The sequence below is a fragment of the Pongo pygmaeus genome, chromosome X, assembly GCF_028885625.2.
Source record: "Pongo pygmaeus isolate AG05252 chromosome X, NHGRI_mPonPyg2-v2.0_pri, whole genome shotgun sequence".
Taxonomy (NCBI): Eukaryota; Metazoa; Chordata; class Mammalia; order Primates; family Hominidae; genus Pongo; species Pongo pygmaeus.
The window spans coordinates 82,027,437-82,052,167 of record NC_072396.2 but is presented as its reverse complement, the minus strand read 5'-3'; the positions used below and the strand labels follow the sequence as shown (position 1 = coordinate 82,052,167).

The window sequence follows — 24,731 nt, the reverse complement described above, 5'->3', positions numbered from 1 at the left end:
ATAAGGAAGAACTCTGGCAATACTAAAATGAGCTGTCTGAGTAAATGTTAAGTTCTCTTTTCCTGGAGAGACTTGAGTCTAGATTGGATGAATGTTTGTTTGTCAGGGATGTTGGAGAGAATGTTAGTGTGAGAGTGGGTTAGATAACCCTTACAGCTTCCCAAATTCATTCACTCATTCATTCACTCTTTACACAGATATTTACTAAGCCCCTACTAAGTTCCAGGCACCATTGTAAGCACTAAAGAAACAGTGGAGAGTAAGGCTTTTTTTGTTTGTTTGTTTTGGTCTAATGAGGTTACATTCTATGAATTCAAACAAAACAAATATTTCGTGTAATGTCTGATAGTGAAATTGTTAGAAAGAAAATAACATCTGTGAATCACATGCTCCTTTGAAATGGAGATCTTTTGATTTAGAGACCAGAACTATGCCCATTAAACTTTTCTTTCCCCAAAGACTTCAGGCCTGGGCTTTGTCAGACCAAATTGGAAAAGAGAAACTAACACTGGTGATTCCCTTTAAAGCATATTACAGGATACTACAGGAGGCTAAATTAATAGTGGGAGATTCACAGTTAGCAAAAAAACATGTTTCTTGACTCTTAAACCAGTAAATTTCTCATTCTTCCTTCCAGAAAAGCATGGCTTTAGGAACCATAATGTAAACAAGGAAAGCAATATATGCTAGTTATTCCTCTTCAATCACCATTATAAATTATTGTTTCATAGACATTGTGTGGAACTAAGAACAAAACAGTTGAGGCCTACCTGAGCATGCAGCTGAATGCTACTGTCATGTCAATCATAGACAAAATTGTTAAATAAGCAGCTTTTGTTTTCTTTGGTGCAGAGATAAGAAAAGGAATCTTTGCCAGTCTCTTCATGTCCTACCAACAGCTCTCTTATGTGGCAGGTCTCTACATTCATTTTTCACATATCTACCTTAGAAACCATGTTCCAGGTTAGTGAAGGTCCACTATGAAGACAGGGATAGCAAATTTGCAACCTACAAAATTGGACATAATAAAATCAGATATATCTGTACTTGTGACAAGTCTGTACTTGTGATGGCCACCCACCTACCCTGATGCTCAGACAAGATAGAGGTGCTTGAGATGTGAAAATGCAAACAAATGACAGGACTTTCTCAGGGAGATAAATTATACCAACAGCAAACTGTAAAATTAATTAGAAACAGCCACCCTGCTCTGGCCTAATCAGCAAAAAGTAAAGCAGAGCCTAAGACCCCTGGTCATCCCCATTCCCCTGGGTATTGGGTCAAAACGAAATATCACTTGATGCAGAAAACAAAACCAAGTCTAGTCAAGTCTAGAGAAGCACTGCCAAGTCTAGAGAAGCAATGCGATGGAAGGGAGCAGGGGATGGGTAGTAAAACAAATAGATAGATGAATGTTCAAAAAGACAAACAAATACAAATGGCAATTTAAAAAGATAATAGTAAATTTCCCAATTCTGATTGAGATAGAGGAATAGGGGCCACATAGGGAGTATTGTCCTGCCTGCCAAACTCTTTGTAAGCATGTAAATCACCCTGAGAACAAGACACTTACAAGTGATGATTTCAGAGGAGGGAAAAGACTGGCCAAGACAAGACAAGGGCTCTTGTCTCCAAGGTGTGCAAGTTGTTTTCAACTCCTAGTTCCTGAGCACTTAGCCAGGGCAACAGCTGCTCACTGTTGAATCCATATTGGTATAGGACAGAAAGCTGGCCTGGGTCCAGGCATTTGACAGAGTCTTTGGTGATTACTCTCTACAGGGCTGGTCTTCAATTGTGTAATAAGCAAAATGTGATCATCTTTCCTCTCCTCTTCCTTGTTTCCCGTTCAAAGGCCTTTTATCCCTCCTAGTGATTCCTACCTGTTAATCCAGTGCTTTCCCACTGAAGTGCCAGTGACTTCACAGAATGCCCCATCCAGGCACCTGTCTTCAAGGACTTGATGTAAGAGGCTATATCAATTTCCTAGGGATGCCATAACAAATTACCACAAAATATGTAGTTTCAAAAACAGAAATGTATTCTCTCAAAGTTCTGGAAGGTGAAAGAGTACAATCAAAGTGTCAGCAGGACCATGTTCCCTCTGAAAGCTCTAGGAAAGAATTTTTCTTCCTCTTCTAGCTTCTCGTGGCTCTTGGAATTTCTTGGCTTGTCAATGCATCACTCTAATCTCTGCCTTCATCTTCACAGAGGCATCTTCTCTGTGTGCGTCTCTTTGTCTTCACATGATCTTCCTATAAGGATACCAGTCTTTGAACTTAGGGCCCATCTTAATCCAGTATGGCCTTATGTTAACTAATTATATCTTCAAAGACCCTATTCCAAGTAAAGTCACATTCTGAGGCTCCAGGTGGACATGAATTTCAAGAGGGCACTATTCAACCCCAGACAGAGACAATGTTTAATGCAAAAGAATATATTTCCTTAGTAAAAGAAACATATTAAATATAAAATGGCAAATTTCAGCCAGTGGAACTGAAGTGAAGGTGACAGTTTAGGAGACAGGATAGACATCTGAAGACCCACAGATCCCTTCTAAAGTAGGCACATATACCACCAGAGTTGATTTTATTTTTGAAAAAATTAGAATCAAATAAGTTTTAGTTATTCTGTAAATGTTAGAATTTTGGAAATATGAAATTACATTATTCATTTTCACTCCGTCCTTAATGAACATTCTCTAATTACAGGGTTTTTCAAGGTACAAAATGCAGTGAAAAAGCTATTCTATGTTGTAACCTTAGAAACTGTCGTATTTTGTGCAGTCGGGCTTTAAAATATTTTGCCAACAGATCTCAAGCAGAACTCCACTTGTAAAAAACCAACTCTTTTCAGGGGCAAAGTGAGGGGCACTGAAGGCATCAGAGAAATAGGTCCTGGATATATTAAGAGACTTGGGTTCAAACTGTCCTATGTGAATTGCACATTGCATTTTGAGCAAGATACTTAAAAAGCAAACTCTGCTAAGTTATATAAGACATGCTGTTTCAGGGCTCTGACTCTACACATCTTTAATCAACAAGTAGGGATAACACTTTGCCCATAATGACTGTTTTTAGAAGGCAGTGGACTGTCATGGAAATACTTGGTCTTTGAAGTCAAGTGGGGCTGTCTCTAAATCTGTATCCATCTTTTGTTATTTTTATCACTGAGGTTAAGTTCCTTGATTGTCCTAAGCCTCAGTTCACTTCCATGTATAATAGAAATAATGATACCTATCTCATGTGTTGTTCTGAGGAGCAAATAAGACGTTTGCTTACACTTCTCCAAAGGTATTCAAGAGGGTCCTGACAAGTGTCATTGAGTCAGCTAGACCAGCCAACTTGTTAAAATACATACAATCTCAAGGCCCTACCTACAGAGATTCTGAATCAGTATGTCTTACCTTGGTCCTGGGAATTTGCTTTTAAGAAAATATCTCATATACCTAATGTAAATGACAAGTTAATGGGTGCAGCACACCAACATGGCACATGTATACATAAGTAACAAACCTGCACGTTGTGCACTTGTACCCTAGAACTTAAAGTATAATAAAAAAAGAAAAAAAAGAAAATATCTCAGATTATTCTGATGCCACCATTTGAGGACTAGCATTTGGAAACCACTGGACACCATTGCTTTTTAAGCATCTTGCTCAAAATGCAATGTGCAATTCACATACAGTACAATGCACAAATCTTCAGTGACTTTTAAGATATGTGTATACCTATGTGACTGCCACTCAGATCAACATATAGATTATTTCCGTCACCCACACTGAGAAAAGTTTCTTCTGCTCATTCCCAGTCAATATTCCCTCATCCCCAGAGGTAACTACTCTTCTGACTTGCAGCACTATTGACTGGATTTTCCTGTTCTTTTTTTTTTTTTCCAATTTCAGCTTTTATTTTATTTTATGCATGTGCTGTTTTGTTCCATCAAAGTAATACGTGCTGTTGATGTTTGGAGTATGGATACCATCACCCAAATAGTGATCATATACCCAACACGTAGTTTTTCAACCCACACCTCCCGCCTTTCTTTCCCTCTACCCTCTATTAGTCTACAGTGTGTATTGTTCCTATTTCTATGTTCATGTGTGCTCAGTGTTTAACTCCTACTTGTAAGTGAGAACACGGGGTATTTGGTTTTCTGCTACTGCCTTAATTCACTTAGGATTATGGCCTCCAGCTAGCTCCATCCAAGTTGCCACAAAGGATAGAATTCCATTCTTTTTATGGCTTCATAGTATTCCATGGTGTATATGTACAACATTTTCCTTATTCAATCTACCATTGATGGGCACCGGGTTGGTTACATGTCTCTGCTATTGTGAATAGCACAGCAATGAACATACAAGTCCATGTGTCTTTTTGGTATAATCATCTATTTTCCTTTGCGTACACCCAGTAATGAGATTGCTAGGTCAAATGGTAGCTCTGTTTTAAGTATTTGAGAAATTGCCAAACTGTTATCCACAGTGGCTGGACTAATTTACATTCCCATCAATTGTATATAAGTATTTCCTTTTCTCCATAGTCTCGCTAGCATCTGTTGCTTTTTGACTTTTTAATAATAGCCATTCTGCCAGGCGTGAGATGGTATCTCATTGTGGTTTTTATTTACATTTCTCTGATGGTCAGTGATGCTGAGCATTTTTTCATATGTGTGTAGGTCACTTGTATGTCTTCTTTTGAGAAGTGTGTGTTGATGTCCTTTGCCTGTTTTTAATGGGGTTATTTGTTTTGTGCTGGTTGATTTCCTTAAGTTCCCTATAGATTCCAGATATGCCTTTGTCAGATGCATAGTTTGTGAATATTTTCTCCAATTCTCTAGGTTCTCTGTTTATTCTGTTGATAATTTACTTGCTTTGAAGAAGCTCTTTAGTTTAATTAGGTTCTGCTTGTCTATTTTTGTTTTTGTTGCAATTGCTTTTCATTACTTAGCCAAAAATTATTTGCCAAGGCGAATGTCAAGAAGAGTATTTACCAGATTGTCTTCTAGGATTTTTATAGTTGGAGGTCATACATTTAAATATTTGATCTATTTTGAGTTAATTTTTGTATATGCTGAAATATAAGGGTCTGACTTCAGTCTTCTGCATATTGCTAGCCAGTTATCCCAGCACCATTTATTAAATACATAGTCCTTTCCCCATTGCTTGTTTTGTCAGGCTTTGATTGTTCTTGAACTTCAAATAATGATAACATTTACTTTTTTGTTTCTGGCTGCTTTCATTTGACATTATGTCTTAAAGGGTCACCTATGCAGTTATGTGTATCAGTAGCAACTACAGTAAGTTTTTACTACACATGGAAACATTAAATGTTCAAGCTAAAAGAGACCATAAAGGTTATATATCAGGGATATTAGAGCTCCGGCTCAAATGTATACAAGGAACCAGGTAGAGAAAGCAAAAGAGTAAAGCAGGTAGTTTTAATGCAACTAGGGAGTGGTAGAACCATAGAAAACTAGAGTTGTTCCCCAGCTAAAGGAAGCAACCAGTATATACTAAGTTCCTGTTGGCTCTTGCTATGTGGGAACATGGGCATAGTACGGCCAGATTTCCTAGCTTTTCAAGAGAAATTGGAAACGTGGATTGTTTTGTGGAATCCCCTGATTTTTAATCAACTTTAAGATAAGTACAGACAGATCAAAACATATCTGCAGGCTACATCGAGCCCATGGGTGATCAGTTTGTAATCTCTGACTAATTTAATCTCTCCACTTTTAGATAAGCATATAAGACTCAGAAAGAAAGGGGCTTATCCATGGTCACACAGAAATTTGAGAGCAGAGTTGAAAGCAGCTTAGCTTAATAGCTTAGAGCAGAGAATATGAAGACAGATTTCCTGAGATGAAGTCCCATCACTGCAATTTACCAGCTATGTGACCTCTTGGCACATTATTTAGCCTTTCTGGGCCTCGGTTTTTTTCATCCATGAAATGGAAGGGGAAATGTTTACCTTACAGTGTTGTTGAGAGAACTGAATGAATTAATATATGTAAAGAGCTTAGGATAGTACCTAGTGCAAAGTAAGTGCTATGGAAGTGTTAGCTTTGTTGTTGATGATGATAATGTTGTTATTCCCATAGATAATGCATGGGGACAGTAATATTATTTGTCATTTCTGAGGAGTTAATTTATTCAGGAAAGATTGCCAATATATGATACTAGGACATTTCTAAATTGACAGGCTTGATGTAAAAAGAGCATTTAAATGGTTTGTTAATGCAAATTCTACATTAATCAAAACATGTTCAAGTGATTGTTACCTCAAAAATGAAAGGCAAAACTGCCAATAGAAGAAACATGTTCAAATCTGTGTCTCTAATATGTGAAAAATATACTTCGTTTTGTGGAAAGTTGGACTTTAGTTCAAGCCAAAAAGAATTTTTATTAAATCTTAAGATATTTTGTACAAACAGTTTGTCAGAGATACAGGTATTTTACTTGGTAACGTAAGAGCTGCAGGAAATACAAACAGTATAATTCTAATACAAATTTTTATTGTATAGTGCTTTGGAATTTTTAAAGTCTCTTTCACAAATATGAAAATCCTAGTTTGTTAGAAATAGAAAGCACTTAGGAGCTCTCCCAATATCCCTCATTTTCTAGATGAGGAAACACCCAGAAAGATTGCTACATGCCCAGAATCACACAGCTAGGCTGTGGCAGAACAAGAATTTGGCTCCTGTAACTAGTCAGAAAATACTAATACAGGAAATAATTAGGTACTAACTGAGAACTACAATCAATGTGGCTGCATTTGCAACATTAGCACAGAACAGATAGAAGGGGAGTGGTGGGCTAAAAATCTCTCCAAAGGTTGCTTGGAAGAGGCAGCTTCTGTGGTAAGCCTAGAAAAAAGGATCAAATATCTAAAGGTCGAAAGCCAGTCAGAGGGCATAGCCATGTAAAAAAGGTAGGGTGAATGTGCCATGTGGGTGGCACAATGTAGAGACTAACAAGACTAGTAGTGTATAGGTAAAAGTGAAGGAAAGCATTGCCAGAAAGGGAAGATAGGGCTGCATTCTGGAGGGTTTTGAATACCAAATAAATAAACCTACACATGAGGCCACAGCCAGGTAGTAAGGCTCCTATTTTCCATAAAAGAAATGTGTACTCATATTTTTAAAATAATTCAACTGCTATAAATAAAAAGTAAAAGTCTCTTCAATCTCCACTACCCGTAGTCACCATGATAAACAGTTTCTGGTGAAACTTGCCAGAAATGTCTCTAAGTAGTTCTTTTAAAATCATGATCTTTATTTTTTATACTGTTATCTACTGCTGTGGCCCTGATGTAGCACAGTGACTGCATTGCATTATACCTGGGTTATACAAATGCTGAAAGCAAAAAGTGCCCATGAGTACTGCCTAGCCTGCTTAAAGAGAACTGGAAAAAGAAATCACTAAGTTCTCTCTAAAAATTTAGAAAACCAAAATGCCTTTTCAGTTTCTGACAAATAATTCATCAGTGTAATCCTTCCCATTTGCACATGCTGATAGAGTCAACTCTGCTGGCATCCATAAAGAACATACAAATGTCCCAAGAATCTGATGTGACTCCTCACTAATGATATTTTCTGCTTCAGTCTTTCAGCCAAGAAATAATCAGAAACTAACAAGGGGCCTCTCTTTCTGTCAGGGGTACACGCAAAAAATGCAGTTTTAGATAATCCAGCTCTGCTAAAAAATCAAATAGGGTAGTGACAAAAACAAAATAATTGCAGAAATGGAGTGGAAGGAAAGGGGGAAATGGAATTTGGTTATGTAAATATTCTACAGGAAGAGATTGAGATAAAATAGCTAAACCAAGAGGTCCATGCTGGGATTAGCATGGGACGGCTATGCCTGTTTAATGCCTGACTCAAAGGTGAAGGAAAATTTAATCATTCTGAACATGAGGGAAATCACAGCCAGGGTTACAGGGTTAAGAAAACATACATTCAAAAGCTCTAGGAAACATTAAAAGAGAAGATCACCTGATAGATCATATTAAAAATCTACCAGGTGTTCCTGGGTGTGAGGGAGTATTAATGGATGCTAGGATCTTAGTAAATTAATAAAATATTTAGAGCAGTTAGAAATTGCCAGAATCACATATTTCTTGACAATGAACATATAAAATATTTGCTTTTTATTGTCATCTTTCTGCTAAAACTCAACTTTCTCTTTGAGTAGCTCTGTATTACATTTTATGTCTATGAACTTACACATTTCCTTCACGTACCCTAGGTTTTATCCAAACTGAACTTTTGCTTCCCCCATTCACAAGCTGAAGTTCCTAACCTCTGTGCTTTTGTTCTCATGATTTCTTTCACTGGAGATTGTATTAGTCTGTTCTGATGCTGCTAATAAAGACATTCCAGAGACTGGATAATTTATAAAGAAAAGAGGTTTAATTGACTCACAGTTCCACATGGCTGGGGAGGCCTCACAATCATGGTGGAAAGCAAGAAGGAGCAAAGTCACATCTTACATGGTGGCAGACAAGAGAGAACTTGTGGAGGGGAACTCCCCATTATACAACCATCAGACCTCATGAGACTTATTCACTATCATGAGAGCAGCACTGGAAAGACCCACCCCCATGATTCAATTATCTCTGACCGGGTCCATCCCACAACATGTGGGAGTTATGGGAGCCACAATTCAAAATAAGATTCAGGTGGGGACACAGCCAAACTGCATCATTGCATCCCAGCCCCTCTCAAATCTCATGTCCTCACATTTCAAAACCAATCATGCCTTCCCAACAGTCCCCCAAAGTCTTTACTCATTTCAGTATTAACTCAAAAGTCCATAGTCCAAAGTCTCATCTGAGACAAGGCAAGTTCCTTCCACCTGTGAGCCCATAAAATCAAAGCCAAATTAGTTACTTTCTAGATACAGTGGGGGTACAGGCATCGGGTAGATATACCCATTCCAAACGGGAGAAATTGGCCAAAACAAAGGGGCTAGAGGCCCCATACAAGTCTGAAATCCAATAGGGCAGTCATTAAACCATAAAGTTCCAAAATGATCTCCTTTGACTCCATGTTTCAAATCCAGGGCACATTGATGCAAGAGGTGGGCTCCCACAGCCTTGGGTAGCTCCACCCCTGTGACTTTGCATGGCACAGCTCCCCTCCTGGTTGCTTTCATGGCTTGGTGTTGAGGGTCTGTGGCTTTTCCAGGTGCACCATGAAAACTGTTGGTGGATCTACCATTGTGTGGTCTGAGGGATGGTGGCCCTCTTCTCCCAGCTCCACTAGGCAGTCCCCCAGTGGAGACTCTGTTTGGGGGCTCCCGCCTCTTATTTCCTTTCCACATTGCCTTAACAGAGGTTCTTCATGAGGGCTCTGCCCCTACAGCAAACTTTCGCCTGGACATTCACATGTTTCTACACATCCTCTGAAATCTAAGCAGAGGTTCCCAAACCTCTATTCTTGACTTCTGTGTATCCACAGGCTCAACACCATGTGGAAGCTGCCAAGATTGGGGCTTGCACCCTCCAAAGCCACAGCCTGAGCTGTACCTTGGTCCCTTTTAGCCAGGGCTGGAGAAGCTGGGAAGCAGGACACCAGATCCTTAGGCTGCATACAACAGAGGGGCCCTGGTCCAGCCCACAAAACCATGTCTTCCTTCTAGGCCCTGAGGCCTGTGATATGAGGGCCTTTAGCAAAGGCCTTTAACATGTCCTGGAGATATTTTCCCTATTGCCTTGGTGATTAACATTCAGCTCCTTGTTACTTATGCAAATTTATGCAGCATGCTTGAATTTCTTCCCGGAAAAATTGGTTTTTCTTTTCTATTGCATCACAAGGCTGCAAATTTTCCAAACTTTTATGCTCTACTTCCTCTTGAATGCTTTGCCGCTTAGAAATTTCTTCTACCAGACACCCTAAATTATTTCTCTCAAGTTCAAAGTTTCACAGATCTCTAGGGCAGGGGCAAAATTCCACCAGTTTGTTTGCTAAAACACAACAAGTGTCACCTTTAGTTCCCAAAAAGTTCCTCATCTCCATCTAAGACCACCACAGCCTGGACTTTAGTGTCCATATCACTGTCAGCATTTTGGTCAAAGCCATTCAGCAAGTCTCTAGGCAGTTCCAAGCTTTCCCAAATCTTCCTGTCTTCTGAGCCCTCCAAGTCTCTAGGAAATTCCAAACATTCCCACATTTTCCTATCTTCCTCTGAGCCTTCCAAACTATTCCAACCTCTGCCTGTTACGCAGTTCCAAAGTTGATTCCACATTTTCAGGTAACTTGACAGCAGCAGAGTTGCTTTTTTTTTCTTCATCCATTCTAAATTCACCCTCATACTGGGATGATCAAATCTTACCCTTCTCTCAAATTCAAATTCAAAAGCTCAACTCAAAAGCCACCTCTTCTATTAAGCTTTCCAAAATTTCACCCTTCACTCCTCTCTACCACACCCCACCACATCCACAAGTTTTCCACCTTTGGAGGACTTTATCTTTATCTCTCACATAACATTTAGCACTGAGAGATTTCTACATATTAATAGGAAAGTACATATTTTTCCTGTTCCACTGGCCTGTAATCTCTTTGAGAAAAAGCTCCAAGAGCATTCATCTTTGTATTCCTTACTCAGCATATGCATCACAAACACATACATCACACCCCCCCACACATACATACACCCACACGTGCATATAGACAACCACAACACAGTGACTTTAACCACCTGAATGCTCAATAAATATTTGAGGAAAGAAGGTGAGAAGGAAGAAATGTAGATTGACATTATGTAAAGCAAAATACAGATAGTCCCTGATTCATGATGGTTCAACATACGATTTTTTGACTTTATAATGGTACAAAAGCAATACACATTCAGTAGAAACCGTACTTCCTATACTCACACAACCATTCTGCTTTTCACTTTCAGTGCAATATTCAATAAATTACATGAGATATTCAACACTTTGTTATAAAACAGGCTTTGTATTAGATGATTTTGCCCAACTGTAGACTAATGTAAGTATTATGAGCACATTTGAGATAGGCTAGGCAAAGTTATGATGTTCAGTAGATTAGGTATGTTAAATGCATTTTCTTTTTTTTTTCTATTTTAATATTATTATACTTTAAGTTTTAGGGTACATGTGCACAATATGCAGATTAGTTACATATGTATACATGTGCCATGCTGGTGTGCTGCACCCATTAACTAGTCATTTAGCATTAGGTTTACCCCTAAAGCTATCCCTCCCCCCTCCCCCCACCTCACAACAGTCCCCAGAGTATGATGTTCCCCTTCCTGTGTCCATGTGTTCTCATTGTTCAATTCCCACCTATGAGTGAGAATATGCGGTGTTTGGTTTTTTGTTCTTACAATAGTTTACTGAGAATGATGATTTCCAATTTCATCCATGTCCCTACAAAGGACGTGAACTCATCATTTTTCATGGCTGCATAGTATTCCATGGTGTATATGTGCCACATTATGTTAATCCAGTCTATCATTGTTGGACATTTGGGTTGGTTCCAAGTCTTTGCTATTGTGAATAGTGCCACAATAAACATACGTGTGCATGTGTCTTTATAGCAGCATGATTTATAGTCCTTTGGGTATATACCCAGTAATGAGATGGCTGGGTCAAATGGTATTTCTAGTTCTAGATCCCTGAGGAATTGCTACACTGACTTCCACAAGGGTTGAACTAGTTTACAGTCCCACCAACAGTGTAAAAGTGTTCCTATTTCTCCACATCCTTATGATATTTTCAACTTACAATGGCTTTACCAGGACATAACCCTATTGTAAGTCATAAGGTGAGGAGCATCTATATATTGGAGCAATCATATTATGTTGAGTTTATATGTAAAAAATTGAGAAGAATTTTGCTTGAATGCACTAGATAAGCTGACATGAAAATCAATGACAATTCTTTCCACTGTCAATATGATTTTTTTCATAAGCTACAACTCAGAAAATGCCTATTATTAAATACTAACATTATTTCTAATCCTTGCAGCAACTCAGTAATTACCCATTGTTATCTCCTACTTTCCAAGTGAGGAAAATGAGTTTCAGAGAATTTAAGCAACTTGGACAAGACCATACAACTAGCAAATAGCAGAGGTGGGAATTGAAACTAGTCCTGCCTTACTTCAAAGCTTGAGTTCTTTCCATTAGCACATTTTTAAAGCACTTTAACAACTAATATCTTATTTGTAGCACACAGAAAAATGGCCAATTTTGGTATTCTTTCTCCTCAGCACCCCAGTCACTCCTACATCTTCCACTTCTACACTCTTACCATCCTCTTTAGTCCCACTGAGGCTCTACCATCACTCCTTCAGCAGTCTGCAAACCTTTAAAGACCATATCACCCACTATGGACTAATTAAGAGCTGTAGAGGTAAGCTTAAGCACTTAAAAGATAATGCATCATTATCTAATTTTTAAAATGCTAAACTATAAAATTAAATTTTATCTTTCACTGACCAAAATGTACCTATGCTGAAGTTTTAAGCTCCTTTCTAGATTTCCTGATATGATATTTCCTTCTCCTCACCTTCTCCCCTACCCTCTCTTTCTCCCCATATCCCTCCCTTTTTCTCTCTCCCTCTCTCCTTCTTTCCATCTCTAGCCCCTCATCTCCCCAATTCTCCTTCCATCTTATCTTTCCCCATCTCTCCTGCTTTGCTGGTACCATCAGCTTAAACTTAGTCCGACTTCTGGGTGAGCCAGCATTGGTAGGCCTCGGAGAGTAAGAGGTCCAGGAAGTAGAGGAGAAGGACAGATCTCTACAATAAGTGCATCCCCAGAAGTGGGGTTATAGCAAAGTCTCCCATTCCCTGGTTAGGCTGTGATGGTAGTTTCCCCAGCCCTGGTGAGGAAACTAAGGCACCCTGGTGCCTTCACAAGGATTTAGTGAAATCAGAGAATTAAAATCATTAAGCATATCTGCTGCTAACACTAGGGGCCATATTGGGTCAACTTTATAAGGAAATCGAATATAAGGCCACTGACAAGGTGTAATCTGAAGGACACCAAAATGATATCTCTGACCAAGGGTATCTCTCCTAACAGAAGAGTCTTGAATGGATTGCTGTCTTTCAAAATATCCTATGAAAATGCAAGCACCTCCAAGAGAGATTTTTTAAAGCCTTACGAGTTAGTATTTCAGTAGGGCCTTACTTTCCCAGTGTGACAGCTGATCAAGGGGAAAAGCCTCCTAAGTATGGGATAAGAAATAAAGTGAGAAGGTTGTAAATTTCATAAAGGGAGATAAGTGACAAATTTTGACACTTGTGTGGGATAGACTGTTTCCATACCATTACTAGGTCCTCTGGGTCCTGGCCTTATGAGTAAAGAGAATTTTTGGTCAGCCTTCTAACTTCCAGAGAAATTCGGAACTCCTGCTGCCCCAGTGCTATATTATGGGGTGTTGTTGACAATGAAAAGTTTCAATCTGTACTAATCACATTATGGGTTAAATTTAAGAAAGTTTTGCAAGCTATAATGTAACCATAGGAATAATATGTTAAATAAAACACACACCAGGATGGGACTGCCCCCAAGGGGTGACTGGGCCTTGCGCCAGAGACCTGTAGGGTAAACTGTCCCATTGAATGTTTTTCAGAGTGGGAAAAGGGAGGCACAGAAGCTGGAGTTGCTTAAAGATGCAGCCCAGCCAGCTTAGGGGAGGAAGACCCTGGGAGAGACCTAAAACATTTAGTTTGTATATTTGCCAACAAAAGAAAATTATGAGCCAGTGGAATGTACAAAGTAGAACTGCATTGCATTCAACCCTTTTTTTCCTTTTCTCCCTAAGCTAACAATCAACATATGTAGCTTATTAACATAACTGAGCCTGAATATTTCTTATTAGTGTGTAGTCTTTTTATATGTTAAATGAGCATATTTGTCTCTTTTCTCCCTGAAATATTCATTTGCATAGTTAACAAAACCTCATTTACTTAAAATATTTTCATGACCGTTCTAAAGGATCCATACATTCCACCATATTGTGAATGTATGAAGAAGAATTACAGTGTAGGGGAAACATGATGAAAATTTGGATGTGATTACTTTCTTATTCTTACTTTCCTGTTCTCATTTGACTAATTCAGGATGCTAAAACCACTTTAGGCATTTTGACAAAAGTCTGTGTAGCTCCCTTTTCCACCCAGAAAATAATAATTCTCTATGTTTAGGCAGTTTGAACTTGTACTTAAGGACGTTGAATACACTATGCTGTTTAGTGTAGGGGGCTGGGGAAAGAAAGGTTTCTGTGTTTATACACTGAATAAATATTCCTGTAGGCAAGACACTTTTCAGTGCTTTAGTCCATGAACTTTTTAAACATCTATCTTGGCTGCTTCACAATTCCAATTTTAATCTTCTATTCTTCCTGCTCAGGTGCCTCCAGTCCTGATTCTAGAGTACTATCTGGAAACTAAACCACCTATATCCCAGCAAGGAAGAAAAGATAAAATTTCTCAAGTGGTGAAAAACCAATGCTGTAAAATCGATGCACTGTAGATTTCTTGGTATGAGACCCCTTTCTCAGCCTTTACACAACTCTAACATGTTTACCTATTCAGTTTCCCAATTCACAGGTGATTAAAAAGAATAAACTAAAATGAGGTTACTTCTGCTACAGCTTAATATTATTATTATTATTATTATTATTAACCTTTATTGGGTGTTATTAGCTGCCAGACACTGTGCTAAGCCTTTTTTCCCACATTATTTCACTGAATTTTTGACAACCCTATAAAGTCAAATAATATTAATAACTTCATTTTACAGTTTCATAAACTAAGGTTTAGATTCTAACTATCAGAAGGATGAAGTAATTTGCCAAATTTGTATAGGGTAAGTATAGACAGGCATATAGGTATAACATGAAGGGCTATGTTACAACTTGATTGCAAAAGAGTATAAAAATATAAAGGAAAAGAAAATACAAGAAGTTGGGAAGCATAGCAATTTGGAAGTTTTTAATTTGAAGACAGACCACTTTATATCTTTCAGTAGCTTTCAGAGGGCAACATTGTGTTACAACAGGGTAAACTAGCTGGTTTGTGTAAGTAGGAAACCAAACCATTAAAACTGGATTAAATTATATGCAAAATCATTTCTTAAGAATGGACGAAGAGGTATAACATATGCTATAAATATTTCTCTGATTTTTTTAAATTGAAATACTATTTATTAAATTTCAACTTGATGTCCAATATTGAACCTTCAAACTCATTGTTACGGAAATTGCTAAGCATTAGGAAAGAGTTTCAATTAATAGTTGTTCCCTAACTAAGCCCATTACAAATTCAGGTGTTGGAAGTTCTCTTTTCTTTCTGGATAAAATAAATGTTAACTGTGTGTTTTGGCTTCTTGGAGGGCAGGAAGGCTTCAGTTACCTGAAAGCTTCACATAAATAGAACACATCATCCCTGTTGATGGTGGTATTTTTATGTGTGTGGTGTTTCTAGAAAAATAAAACCTTGAAAGGTAAGGAAAGAATAAACTCAATTTGCAAAATATTTTGTTTTTACTGTCAAAGCTTCTGCATTCAGATTCAGGTAGCCCAGTCTGTCAATTTGCTATGTTTTCGGCCTATTCCATCACTAGGGTTTATCCCATTATGTTGACTAATGCAGAACTGACCATTTGTAAAGGAGACATGGGACTATGGTTGACATGATGTGTGATTTGAAATGGCCAAATGCAAACCTCAACCCCACTCCTTACTTGGATAAAAATAGTTGCCCCTAAGCCTTGCCTAAAGTGACCACATAGCCCATACCCAAGGCATAACTGTGATCTGGCATGAGAAGAGAAAGTGAGATTCTGAGCAGGGTCACTTCCCAAGAGGCCAGTCTTTAGTGGATGCCCTGAGTGCTACCTGGAGCACCTGATCAGTTCAGGGAAGCATGAGATCCTTGGTCCAGGACATACAGAAAGAGCCAGGGACTCTGTAAGACTGCTATAAGTACCCACCAACACAGTTGGTCTCCCTGACATTTGTACCCTTTTATACTTTTTCTAGATCTGTCCATGGTAAATTTTCCAAGAAAACATTCCAAGGAAAAACCCTAGGGACTGAATAGGTAGTAAGCAAGGGAAGGGGCTGAGGGTTTGCAGGCTGTTCCCTGAGTGAGAAGTAAACAAATGGCCCAATTTGGACAGAGTAAGAGTAGGTTACATGAGACAGACATAAAAAATCACATCCCAAACCACTGTGGTCATTCAAAAATGTTTGCAACTTTTCACAAGGGCAGTGGTATTACTCACAATTTCCTGGCCAAATATTCATTAAAGTAACCAAGGACTGAGTACATGAAGCTGCTTCACATCAGCACAGCATCCTACTTTCCTTGCAGCTCTGAACTGTGAGGTACTGTCAAAAAACTCTTCCACACTTTAAAAAGTTATGTTACAGAGGAGAGTTGAAATGTGTTCTGGGAGTGGGTGTGTTTGCTTGATTTCAGTGTGTGCAGAAAAGGCAAGCCTCCACAGCCATTTACACATTTCCCTCCTCAGCGATGGGTACACAGACAGCCAAGCTCCTGGACTAAGTCTCTGAATGGTAACGTACATTTATAAAGATTATTTTCTTAACTATTTTGAGGCATTTTATAAATAATATGCATGTGTCTGCTGAGGGCATATATATATATTTAGTCAACTTTTGCTTGTTTTCTCCTGAGGCTGGTCTTGTGTGGTTACTTATGTGGTATGATTTCTGAGGTGTCAGAAAGAGCTCCCTCCTACTTCCTACCACCCTAGTCACCCAAAAATATCTCTTGGGTTGGCCCACCGCAGAGCCTAAAATTCCCACATTGCTCAAACATTTGATTTAGTCACTGAAAGCAGCTGTTAAAATCCAAATGTTACATTGGGATATTAGGCAGATATTCAAAATTAAAGACTATATAAAACAGAAAATAATATTAAAAAGTTGCTTTTGATATAATGTTAAGTTTCAAAGGATAAATGCAAACTGACATGCACAGTCTGGGACAGGTGCTGTTCTTAAAATGTCGTGGAGTCAGATCCAGCATATATACCCCAGCTCATGAACATAAGCCTATGGTAAAAGAAACCCAGCATTGTTGGGCAGATTTTGTTTTGATTTGTGTTGAATGTGTGCTTTCCACCGTTTCTGATCCTCAGCTCCCACTCTCTTCGCAGTGTATCTGACACTTCCCCTTACTGAGCTCCGGAGGCTCCTTCTTGCCGAGCTCCGGAGGCTCCCAGTGACCTCTTGATAATCAGCCTTGGCGGTGCCCAAATACCCACCCCTTGGAAAACTCACTGAGCCTGACATCTGCCTGTAAGCAGCTTTCAGGAAAGATCTCACAAACGCCCACCCAATCTCTCTTGGTAGCAAATTGTCAAATCATATCCATTTCCTCCAAAGATGGTGGAGGACTTAGCAGCCTCCTATATTGCTCTGAAATTGGAGAATGAAATTCTGCAGGCTCAAGTGCAGCAGCTGATGGAAGAAAATGCTGCTCTCCGGGCCCAGATCCCAGAACTTCAGAAGTCGCAATCAGCCAAGGAGGATGATCTACTCCGAAAGTCCTCAGAGGCCAAGGAGCCCCAGAAGCTCCCAGAGCACACGAATCCCCCAGCAGCCTGGGAGGCCCAAAAGACCCCACAGTTCAAGGAACCCCAGAAGCCACCAGAGCCACAGGAGCTTCTACCCTGGGAACCCCCAGCAGCCTGGGAGCTCCAGGAGGCCCCTACAGCCCCAGAGTCCCTGGAGCCTCCAGCAACCCAGGAGTCCCAGAAATCTCCAATGGCCCATGAGATCCCAACAGTCTTGGAGGGCCAGGGGCCTGCAAACACCCAGGATGCCACATCAGCCCAAGAGCCCGAGAATTCAGAACCCCAGGATCCCCCAAATATTGAGAAGCCCCAGGAGGCACCAGAATACCAGGAGACTGCAGCACAGCTAGAATTCCTTGAGCTTCCACCTCCCCAGGAGCCTCTGGAGCCTTCAAATGCCCAGAAATTCCTAGAATTCTCAGCAGCCCAGGAGTCCCTGGAGGGTCTAATAGTTGTGGAGACATTAGCAGCTTCAGAGTTTCCACAGGCCCCTATTGGGTTAGAGGCTACAGATTTCCCCCTGCAATACACTTTAACCTTCAATGGAGATTCCCAGAAGCTTCCTGAGTTCCTGTTTCAACTGCATAGTTACATGAGAGTCAGAGGGCACCTGTATCCCACTGAAGCAGCCCTGGTGAGCTTTGTTGGCAATTGCTTCTCAGGTAAGGCAGGATGGTGGTTCCAGCTCTTACTGGATATCCAAAGCCCCTTACTGGAGCAATGTGAAAGTTTCATACTTGTGCTCCAGGATACTTTTGATAATCCAGAAAACATGAAAGATGCCAACCAATGCATCCATCAACTCTGCCAAGGGGAGGGTCATGTAACAACCCACTTCCACCTCATTGTTCAAGAGCTGAACTGGGATGAAAGCACTCTCTGGATCCAATTTCAAGAAGGTCTTGCCAGTTCTATACGAGATGAACTGTCTCACACAAGCCCAGCCACCAATCTATCTGATCTCATCACTCAGTGCATCAGCCTAGAAGAGAAGCCTGATCCCAATCCATTAGGGAAAAGCTCCTCTGCAGAGGGCGATGTATCTGAGAGTCCACCAGCTGAAAACCAACCTATGCAGGCTGCAATCAACTGCCCACACATCAGTGAAGCTGAATGGGTCCCATCAGCGCAAAGGCCACTTATGCCTCTACTGTGGTTATTCTGATCATTTTGCCAGAGATTGCCCTGTCAAGCCTCATCAAGCCCTACAGGCGGGAAACATCAAGGCCTGCCAGTAAGGGGGACCCCAGGTGGGCCAATCTACAAATATGCGTCCCCCTCTCTTCCAATATCCATGTCTCATACACTATGGTTTACTGTTGAAATCCGACTGGGAAGATGACAATTCTTTGAGCAAGCAATGGTAGATTCAGGCTCCTACAGAAACAGCATTGATCATACTGTGGTTCTTCGAGAGAAGCTGCCCATCCACAGTAACATCTTCCCTCTGATGCTGGAAACTGTCGACAGCTGTCCACTTATTAATGGGCCCATAACTAAGGAAACATCACCTGTCCAAGTTAAAATTGGAAACCATGTTGAAGAGCTCCAGTTTGACATTATTCATGCACCACGATACCCTCTGATTCTTGGAATCCATTGGCTTGAGACACTTGTCCCAAACATAGAATGGAGTACCCGCACTGTGTCCTTTCTATCACGTTATTGTCACTACAATTGCTTCAGGCACAGGTGGAATAGAAGAAATCATGATGAAATAATTGCTGGGTAGATCCTGTGTCCTAATGACTGCTCCTGGCAACCTGTCTTCTGTTACCTCAGCTGTCATCAGCATTTGCTGCTCCCTGAATCTTCTACTGAACCTCTTGCTATGTACTAAGGCTACCTGTACAACGACTCTGCCTCTTTGATGATAGACTGAACCTGATGACTTTGAGCTGCTTTTTTTTCACTAACTCTGCATGCCTCTATCTCAGAACCCTGCATTCTGCAGAACTGTTTTAATTACAATTACTAATAATATGCATGCGAATAGATATTAGAAACTAATAATGAAAAAGCGTAGCTGTTAAACTGACTTGATTTTTTTCTTATCAATATTTTCTGTATCACAAAAATTGCAACATCTTTTACATAAAGAAAATAAGTTTATAAGTGACATTTTTAAAAGAATCAATAAATATTAGCAATTTCTACTTGTGTTTGAGTTATTTCTTGGCTTAGCTAGAGGAAGAGATAACGAACTAGTAAATTGGGAGGGAGAGAGGGAATTGGAAAGTGTTCAATGTTTAGGGAGGCTCCTAAACATTCCAGGTGTAGTGATAGGTCTGCAGATGATGGAGAAATGATGTAGAGAGTAAGATGGAGAGAGCAGGGAATGGTTAGGGCTGAAAGTGAGAGTAGAGAATGGTTAGGGCTGAAAGTGAGTGAGGTATGGAGGGATTAGGGGAAAGGTAGAGGTAAGACTGAGAAGAGGGTTTGGGGGAGGTTGGGAGGAGGTTGAAGAGGGTTTAGAGGAGGGTTGGGGTGCTGAGAGGTAGAATCTTCAGGTGAGGTGTGAGGAGTGGTCTAAGCAGAACTTAATGCTTTTCCTCTGTGTTTTCAACTTTCCCTTGGGAGCCTCTCTCACTGAGGCCGCTAAAAGCAGCCTCTTTTCCTCATTTAGACAAATGTAGACAAAATATCAAATAAATGATTATAACCCTAGAAGGTAATAGGGAAGGGGCTTACCATTCATTGGGCCACTAATATGTTCAGCTACAATGTCAGGCATTTAACACATGTTAATCATCTCATTACTCCTCAGAACAATCCAGTGAAGTAGTTTGCTCCTGTTTTAGCAATGAGCAAACAGAATCCAAGCAAGCCTAATTCACTTGCCCAAAGCCACACAGCTAGTAAGTGATGAAGACCTGTTTGGCCTGCAAAGCCTTTGCACTTTCCCCTACAGTATGCCAATCTCCCTAATGCAGTGGTAAGAGCCAAACAAAATTATGGCAGCAGAGACCTAAGTGGGTCCCTTAAGTTTTCCCCTAAAAATGAGGGGAAAACTCAAAACAAAAACTTCTAAAGAGTTTGGCTAATAGTTCCATGTCCTATGCTTTGGTAGTACTTTCCACTTCCCTGGTTCTCTTATTCTACTGCTAACCCTGTCATCACCCACCAAACTCCCTTTTTCATTTCTTGGAAATTTTTCTTTTGTATACCTAATATCTCAGATCTCTTTCAGATTCCAAGGTGTTTTTAATGAGAGTTGGGAGTCCAGAACAGTTATCTACAGGACCTGTACATTACATAGCAGCACCACCCCTTGGATTGTCTACCTAGCCACTTCCATAACCCATCCAAATCCTCTGCAGCCTTAAATCCCACCTCTTCTAGTCCTCACTGGCCTTCCCTTCCTTTCCTTAACAGTCAAATGTATTTCGGCACTATAATTGCTTTGTGATACGTGGGGGATCTTTCCCTAGGTACATGTCCTGTATTACCCCCCTTCCACCCACACACATACATACTTAGCTTGGGTGAAGGAACAGAATGATCTACATCCCTACCCTGGACAGTTAAGTGTAACACAGTGTCTTATACATAAAAAGTTTGACATAGTGACTGATTTGATGACATTTTATTATCAGAGAAAGGGGCTTATTTGTATACTATATACAGGCTCTTCTTGCATTTTCTCCTATTCAGTTGCTCATCTTTATTCCTAAAACCAAACACTATTTGTCAATGTGGAATTAAAGAGAGAAAAAAAAATCCTTTAAGCAACCATAAAGAAAAAATTCCTCTTATTGGTCAAATTACCCTGGACCTACGAAGATCAACTGTGCTTGGTTTCCCTGGGACTGAGAGGAGTCATGGGACATAGGGTTTCTGCATCAAAACTGGGACAGTGCTAGACAAACTGAGACGGTTGGTCAACCTACCTGGACCCTAAATTTTTCTATCTGGCTACAGAGGCTTATTTAATTAGAGTACAATTCTTTATTTCACAAACGGGAATAATTATCTAGTCACAGAATCACAGATGCTGTATGTTGAAAAAGACTCAATAAGCTCTCGTCTTAATTTTACAGATTAATGAGCTGAGGACCAGAGAAAGGAAAGTCACTTAACAAAGCTCAGTGCACCCCTACCTATTGTTTTTAAATCCTTTGCTCTCTTTTCACCGTGATCCACAATTCTAACCCAATAGTTAAAAATCAAGTCTGTGGCTACCATTCAGTTAGGTACTGTGGACAGTATTTAAAGTATAACATGAGAGGTTTAAATGTGGTCAAGAACAAAAAAATTAGTAGGCATTACACAGCTAGCATAGATAGCCAAATGCTAAGTTATGTGATGGCAACAAATATACTAAACTGAAACATACCAGCTAATGAGACTAATAAAAATTTCCATTTAGTGAGCACCTGCTCTTTGCCAGATATTGTGTTGGGCCATTTAGGTCTTTTCAAATGTCTGCAAAGTAGATATTGTTAGCCCCATTATAGAAATCAAATGATTGAAGTCCACTGAAGTGAGGTTACTTGCCAGAGGTCACACTGCTAGGAATTGATGGATTCTAAAAACAAACTCTGATCTGTCTCATTCCAAAGCTGGAGTGTCATCCAACGTACCACACTGCTTCTCAGTATGAACGACCTTTATTCTATTAACCACCTTAATAATATTGATTCACTAGACATGAGTACTAGTACCCCAGAAAATATTTTAATTTATTAAATTAATCATTACTCACTCAACAAGCATTTATGGAATGCCTTCTATGCATCAGAGACAGGCAGGAGAGAAGAGGAGGGAAAAGAGAGAGACAGAAAAGGAAAAAATATAACTAAAGCATGACTCATTGTTTTTGCTCTGACCACAATTTAAAAGGGGAAGTCATTGGGTAGTGCAGCACTGTGACATACAAAGGAGAGAGCACTAATTCTGCTTGAACTGAAGTGGTGCATTTTGAGCTGGTTCCTGGAGAAACCTCATTGGAAGCAAGAGGAAGGGCAGGGCTTCCTAGGTTTAGTATGGTGCAAATGAAAAATCAAGCTGGAGGGAAAAAGCAAGGTGTCTTCAGAAATGATAGTTCTATGTCACTGGAGAGTAAAGGTGTGTGTGTGTGTGTGTGTGTGTGTGTGTGTGTGTGTGTGTGTGTGTAGGGTGGAGGTGGGGAGATGAAGCTTTAGGTTAAAGACATTATCTATCTATTAATAGCTAAGGAGTTTAAACTTTATCCTGTGAGTGATTTAGACTAAGATATTTGTTTTTCTTTCTTTTTTTCTGTTGTAGATATGATTGTATTTTTCTCTCCTACTATGAAATACTGCATACTTATTTCAACAAATTCATATGTATCAGGACTTTATAACATAAAAATTGAAGGTTGGCCCCTTTCTCTTTCCCCATCTCACAAACTCAGAGTAGGAAAGAAACATGATTAATTTGTATTTTAATAATTTTATGAGAATATGGAAAATGATAAAAAAGTAAGTGATAAATTGTGCCTATACTTTTTATCTACTTAGATTTGATGAAGTTGAGTTCAAACCATCAAAAGCAAAATACTAAAAGTAAATTAAGCTCAACTTTCATCAAGTATTTATTTTGAGAGCTTACTGTAAGCAAGGCACTGAAGTACACATAAACATATGCAGGACAACATTCCTACCATCAATAATTTTACAATCTAGTAATGGACAAAGGATCATGAATAATAAGAAACTACCATTTCATTTGGGCCTCATCAGTTTCAAACATTTTAAAGAGTCTCTAAATGAAGTTGTTTTTTAAAAATAAATATTTTGTAATATTTGGCACAGATGAAAACAGTTCCCTCTTTAGCTAACTTTTCTAAGTTGACACTTTAAGAAGAAAATGATGTCTGTGTATTTTTGTACTCTCCCTTTCTGGTTTGCTTTTCTAAACAAATACTTTGTAATTTATGATATTAAAGTGTGCCTGGAATATTTATGGTCAGTCTGTAGAAGGATTTACATGTGTTTCAGTTCATAAAGTACCTGTATAAGTCTGTTTCTAAAAGGTTTTGTAGGAATAGATAACTTTTAAAATTCTTAATGCAGTAAATTTTGATATCTAACATTCTACAAGATATCAAATATTGAATGACAAGAACAATATAGGGATCAAAGTACTAGGGATAAAGAGATTAAGATTAAACTCCTGGGTTTGCCACTTACTAGCTGTACAACCTACTTCATTTAATAAATGAGGATAATAATATTTGCTTTCTCTACCCAGCAAAGTTCACAAAAGCATCAAATGAGAAAACTCATGATAAAAAGCATTTTGAAAATTGACAATGCTGTATAAATAAGAGATATCATTATAATAACCAATCTTTGTTAAAGTGACCACAAGCATCTTGAAAATACCAAAATGCCTGTTTAAATTTATTTCAACTCCACAGAAATCTATACCTAGTAAATACCTCCTATATGTCAGGTACTCTTTATTGTCAATCAAAGCAAGATTCAATTAGGATTTATATAATTATAGTATTGAGTAGTTTTTTAGTATTCCTACAGTCAAAGCCCTGGCACATATAACAGCAGTCTCCCAGAATACTTTACGATCTAAAATGCCAATTTCTTATTGGGGCATGACAACTAGATGTTAACTTACTATAATTGGTCTGAGCTGGTTGTTGTTTTTTTTTTTTAATCTATTTAGCACAACATAGAGAAAACATGTCAGCACAGACTAATTTGTGTGTTCCCATCAATAAAAATAACTTTACAGTTATCTTTTTCATTTATAGTTTTCTAAGTAAAAATAATTGAAAGTTAAAAGGTCAAACCATACTGGCCTCTAAATAAATCACAATGTCTGTAGGGAACAATTGCCATCATCATTTAACATGACTAACAGGATCTCACCTCGGTTATTATTTTGCCTCAAAGTGATTCAGATGTGTGAGAAAGTTTGGTGAAGGGTTTTAGTCTCGAGAATGTGGAACATATTCAAACTAGGTCTGTAGAGAAGTGCGGGAGGGTGACAAATGCCAACAGTAGTCAACTAGATGCATCTGACTTGGCTCAAATGTACTATTATGTATTCCAATACAGATGAAAATGGAATACAGCACAGGAACAGAACGGCCGTGTGTGCACAAGACATCTGGCAACCTAAATTTCACATAAGTAAAAGAAAGCATGAAATTTTATAACCACAA

At 39.1% G+C, this 24,731-nt stretch overlaps 2 protein-coding genes across 3 annotated transcripts in view; one reads left to right on the top strand and one right to left on the bottom strand.

The window, feature by feature from the left end:
• LPAR4 (lysophosphatidic acid receptor 4) overlaps positions 1 to 22,309 on the bottom strand; it is a 129,296-nt gene extending 106,987 nt beyond the window's left edge. Inside the window, exon 1 of the mRNA XM_054473124.2 lies at positions 22,287 to 22,309. The gene's annotated coding sequence lies outside the window, so the exon portion shown is untranslated. The remainder of the gene's footprint in view (positions 1 to 22,286) is intronic.
• RTL3 (retrotransposon Gag like 3) lies at positions 16,424 to 19,737 on the top strand. Of its 2 annotated transcripts, none has more exons than XM_054473122.1 (2): positions 16,424 to 16,556; positions 17,162 to 19,737. In XM_054473122.1, exon 2 carries the CDS (start codon positions 17,391 to 17,393, stop codon positions 18,744 to 18,746), a length of 1,356 nt encoding a protein of 451 aa, XP_054329097.1. In that variant the 5' UTR covers positions 16,424 to 16,556; positions 17,162 to 17,390; the 3' UTR covers positions 18,747 to 19,737. The 2 variants fall into 2 exon arrangements, with proteins under 2 accessions (XP_054329097.1, XP_054329098.1); XM_054473123.1 differs by having other exon boundaries at positions 17,144 to 19,614.
• Positions 22,310 to 24,731: the final 2,422 nt, after the last annotated feature.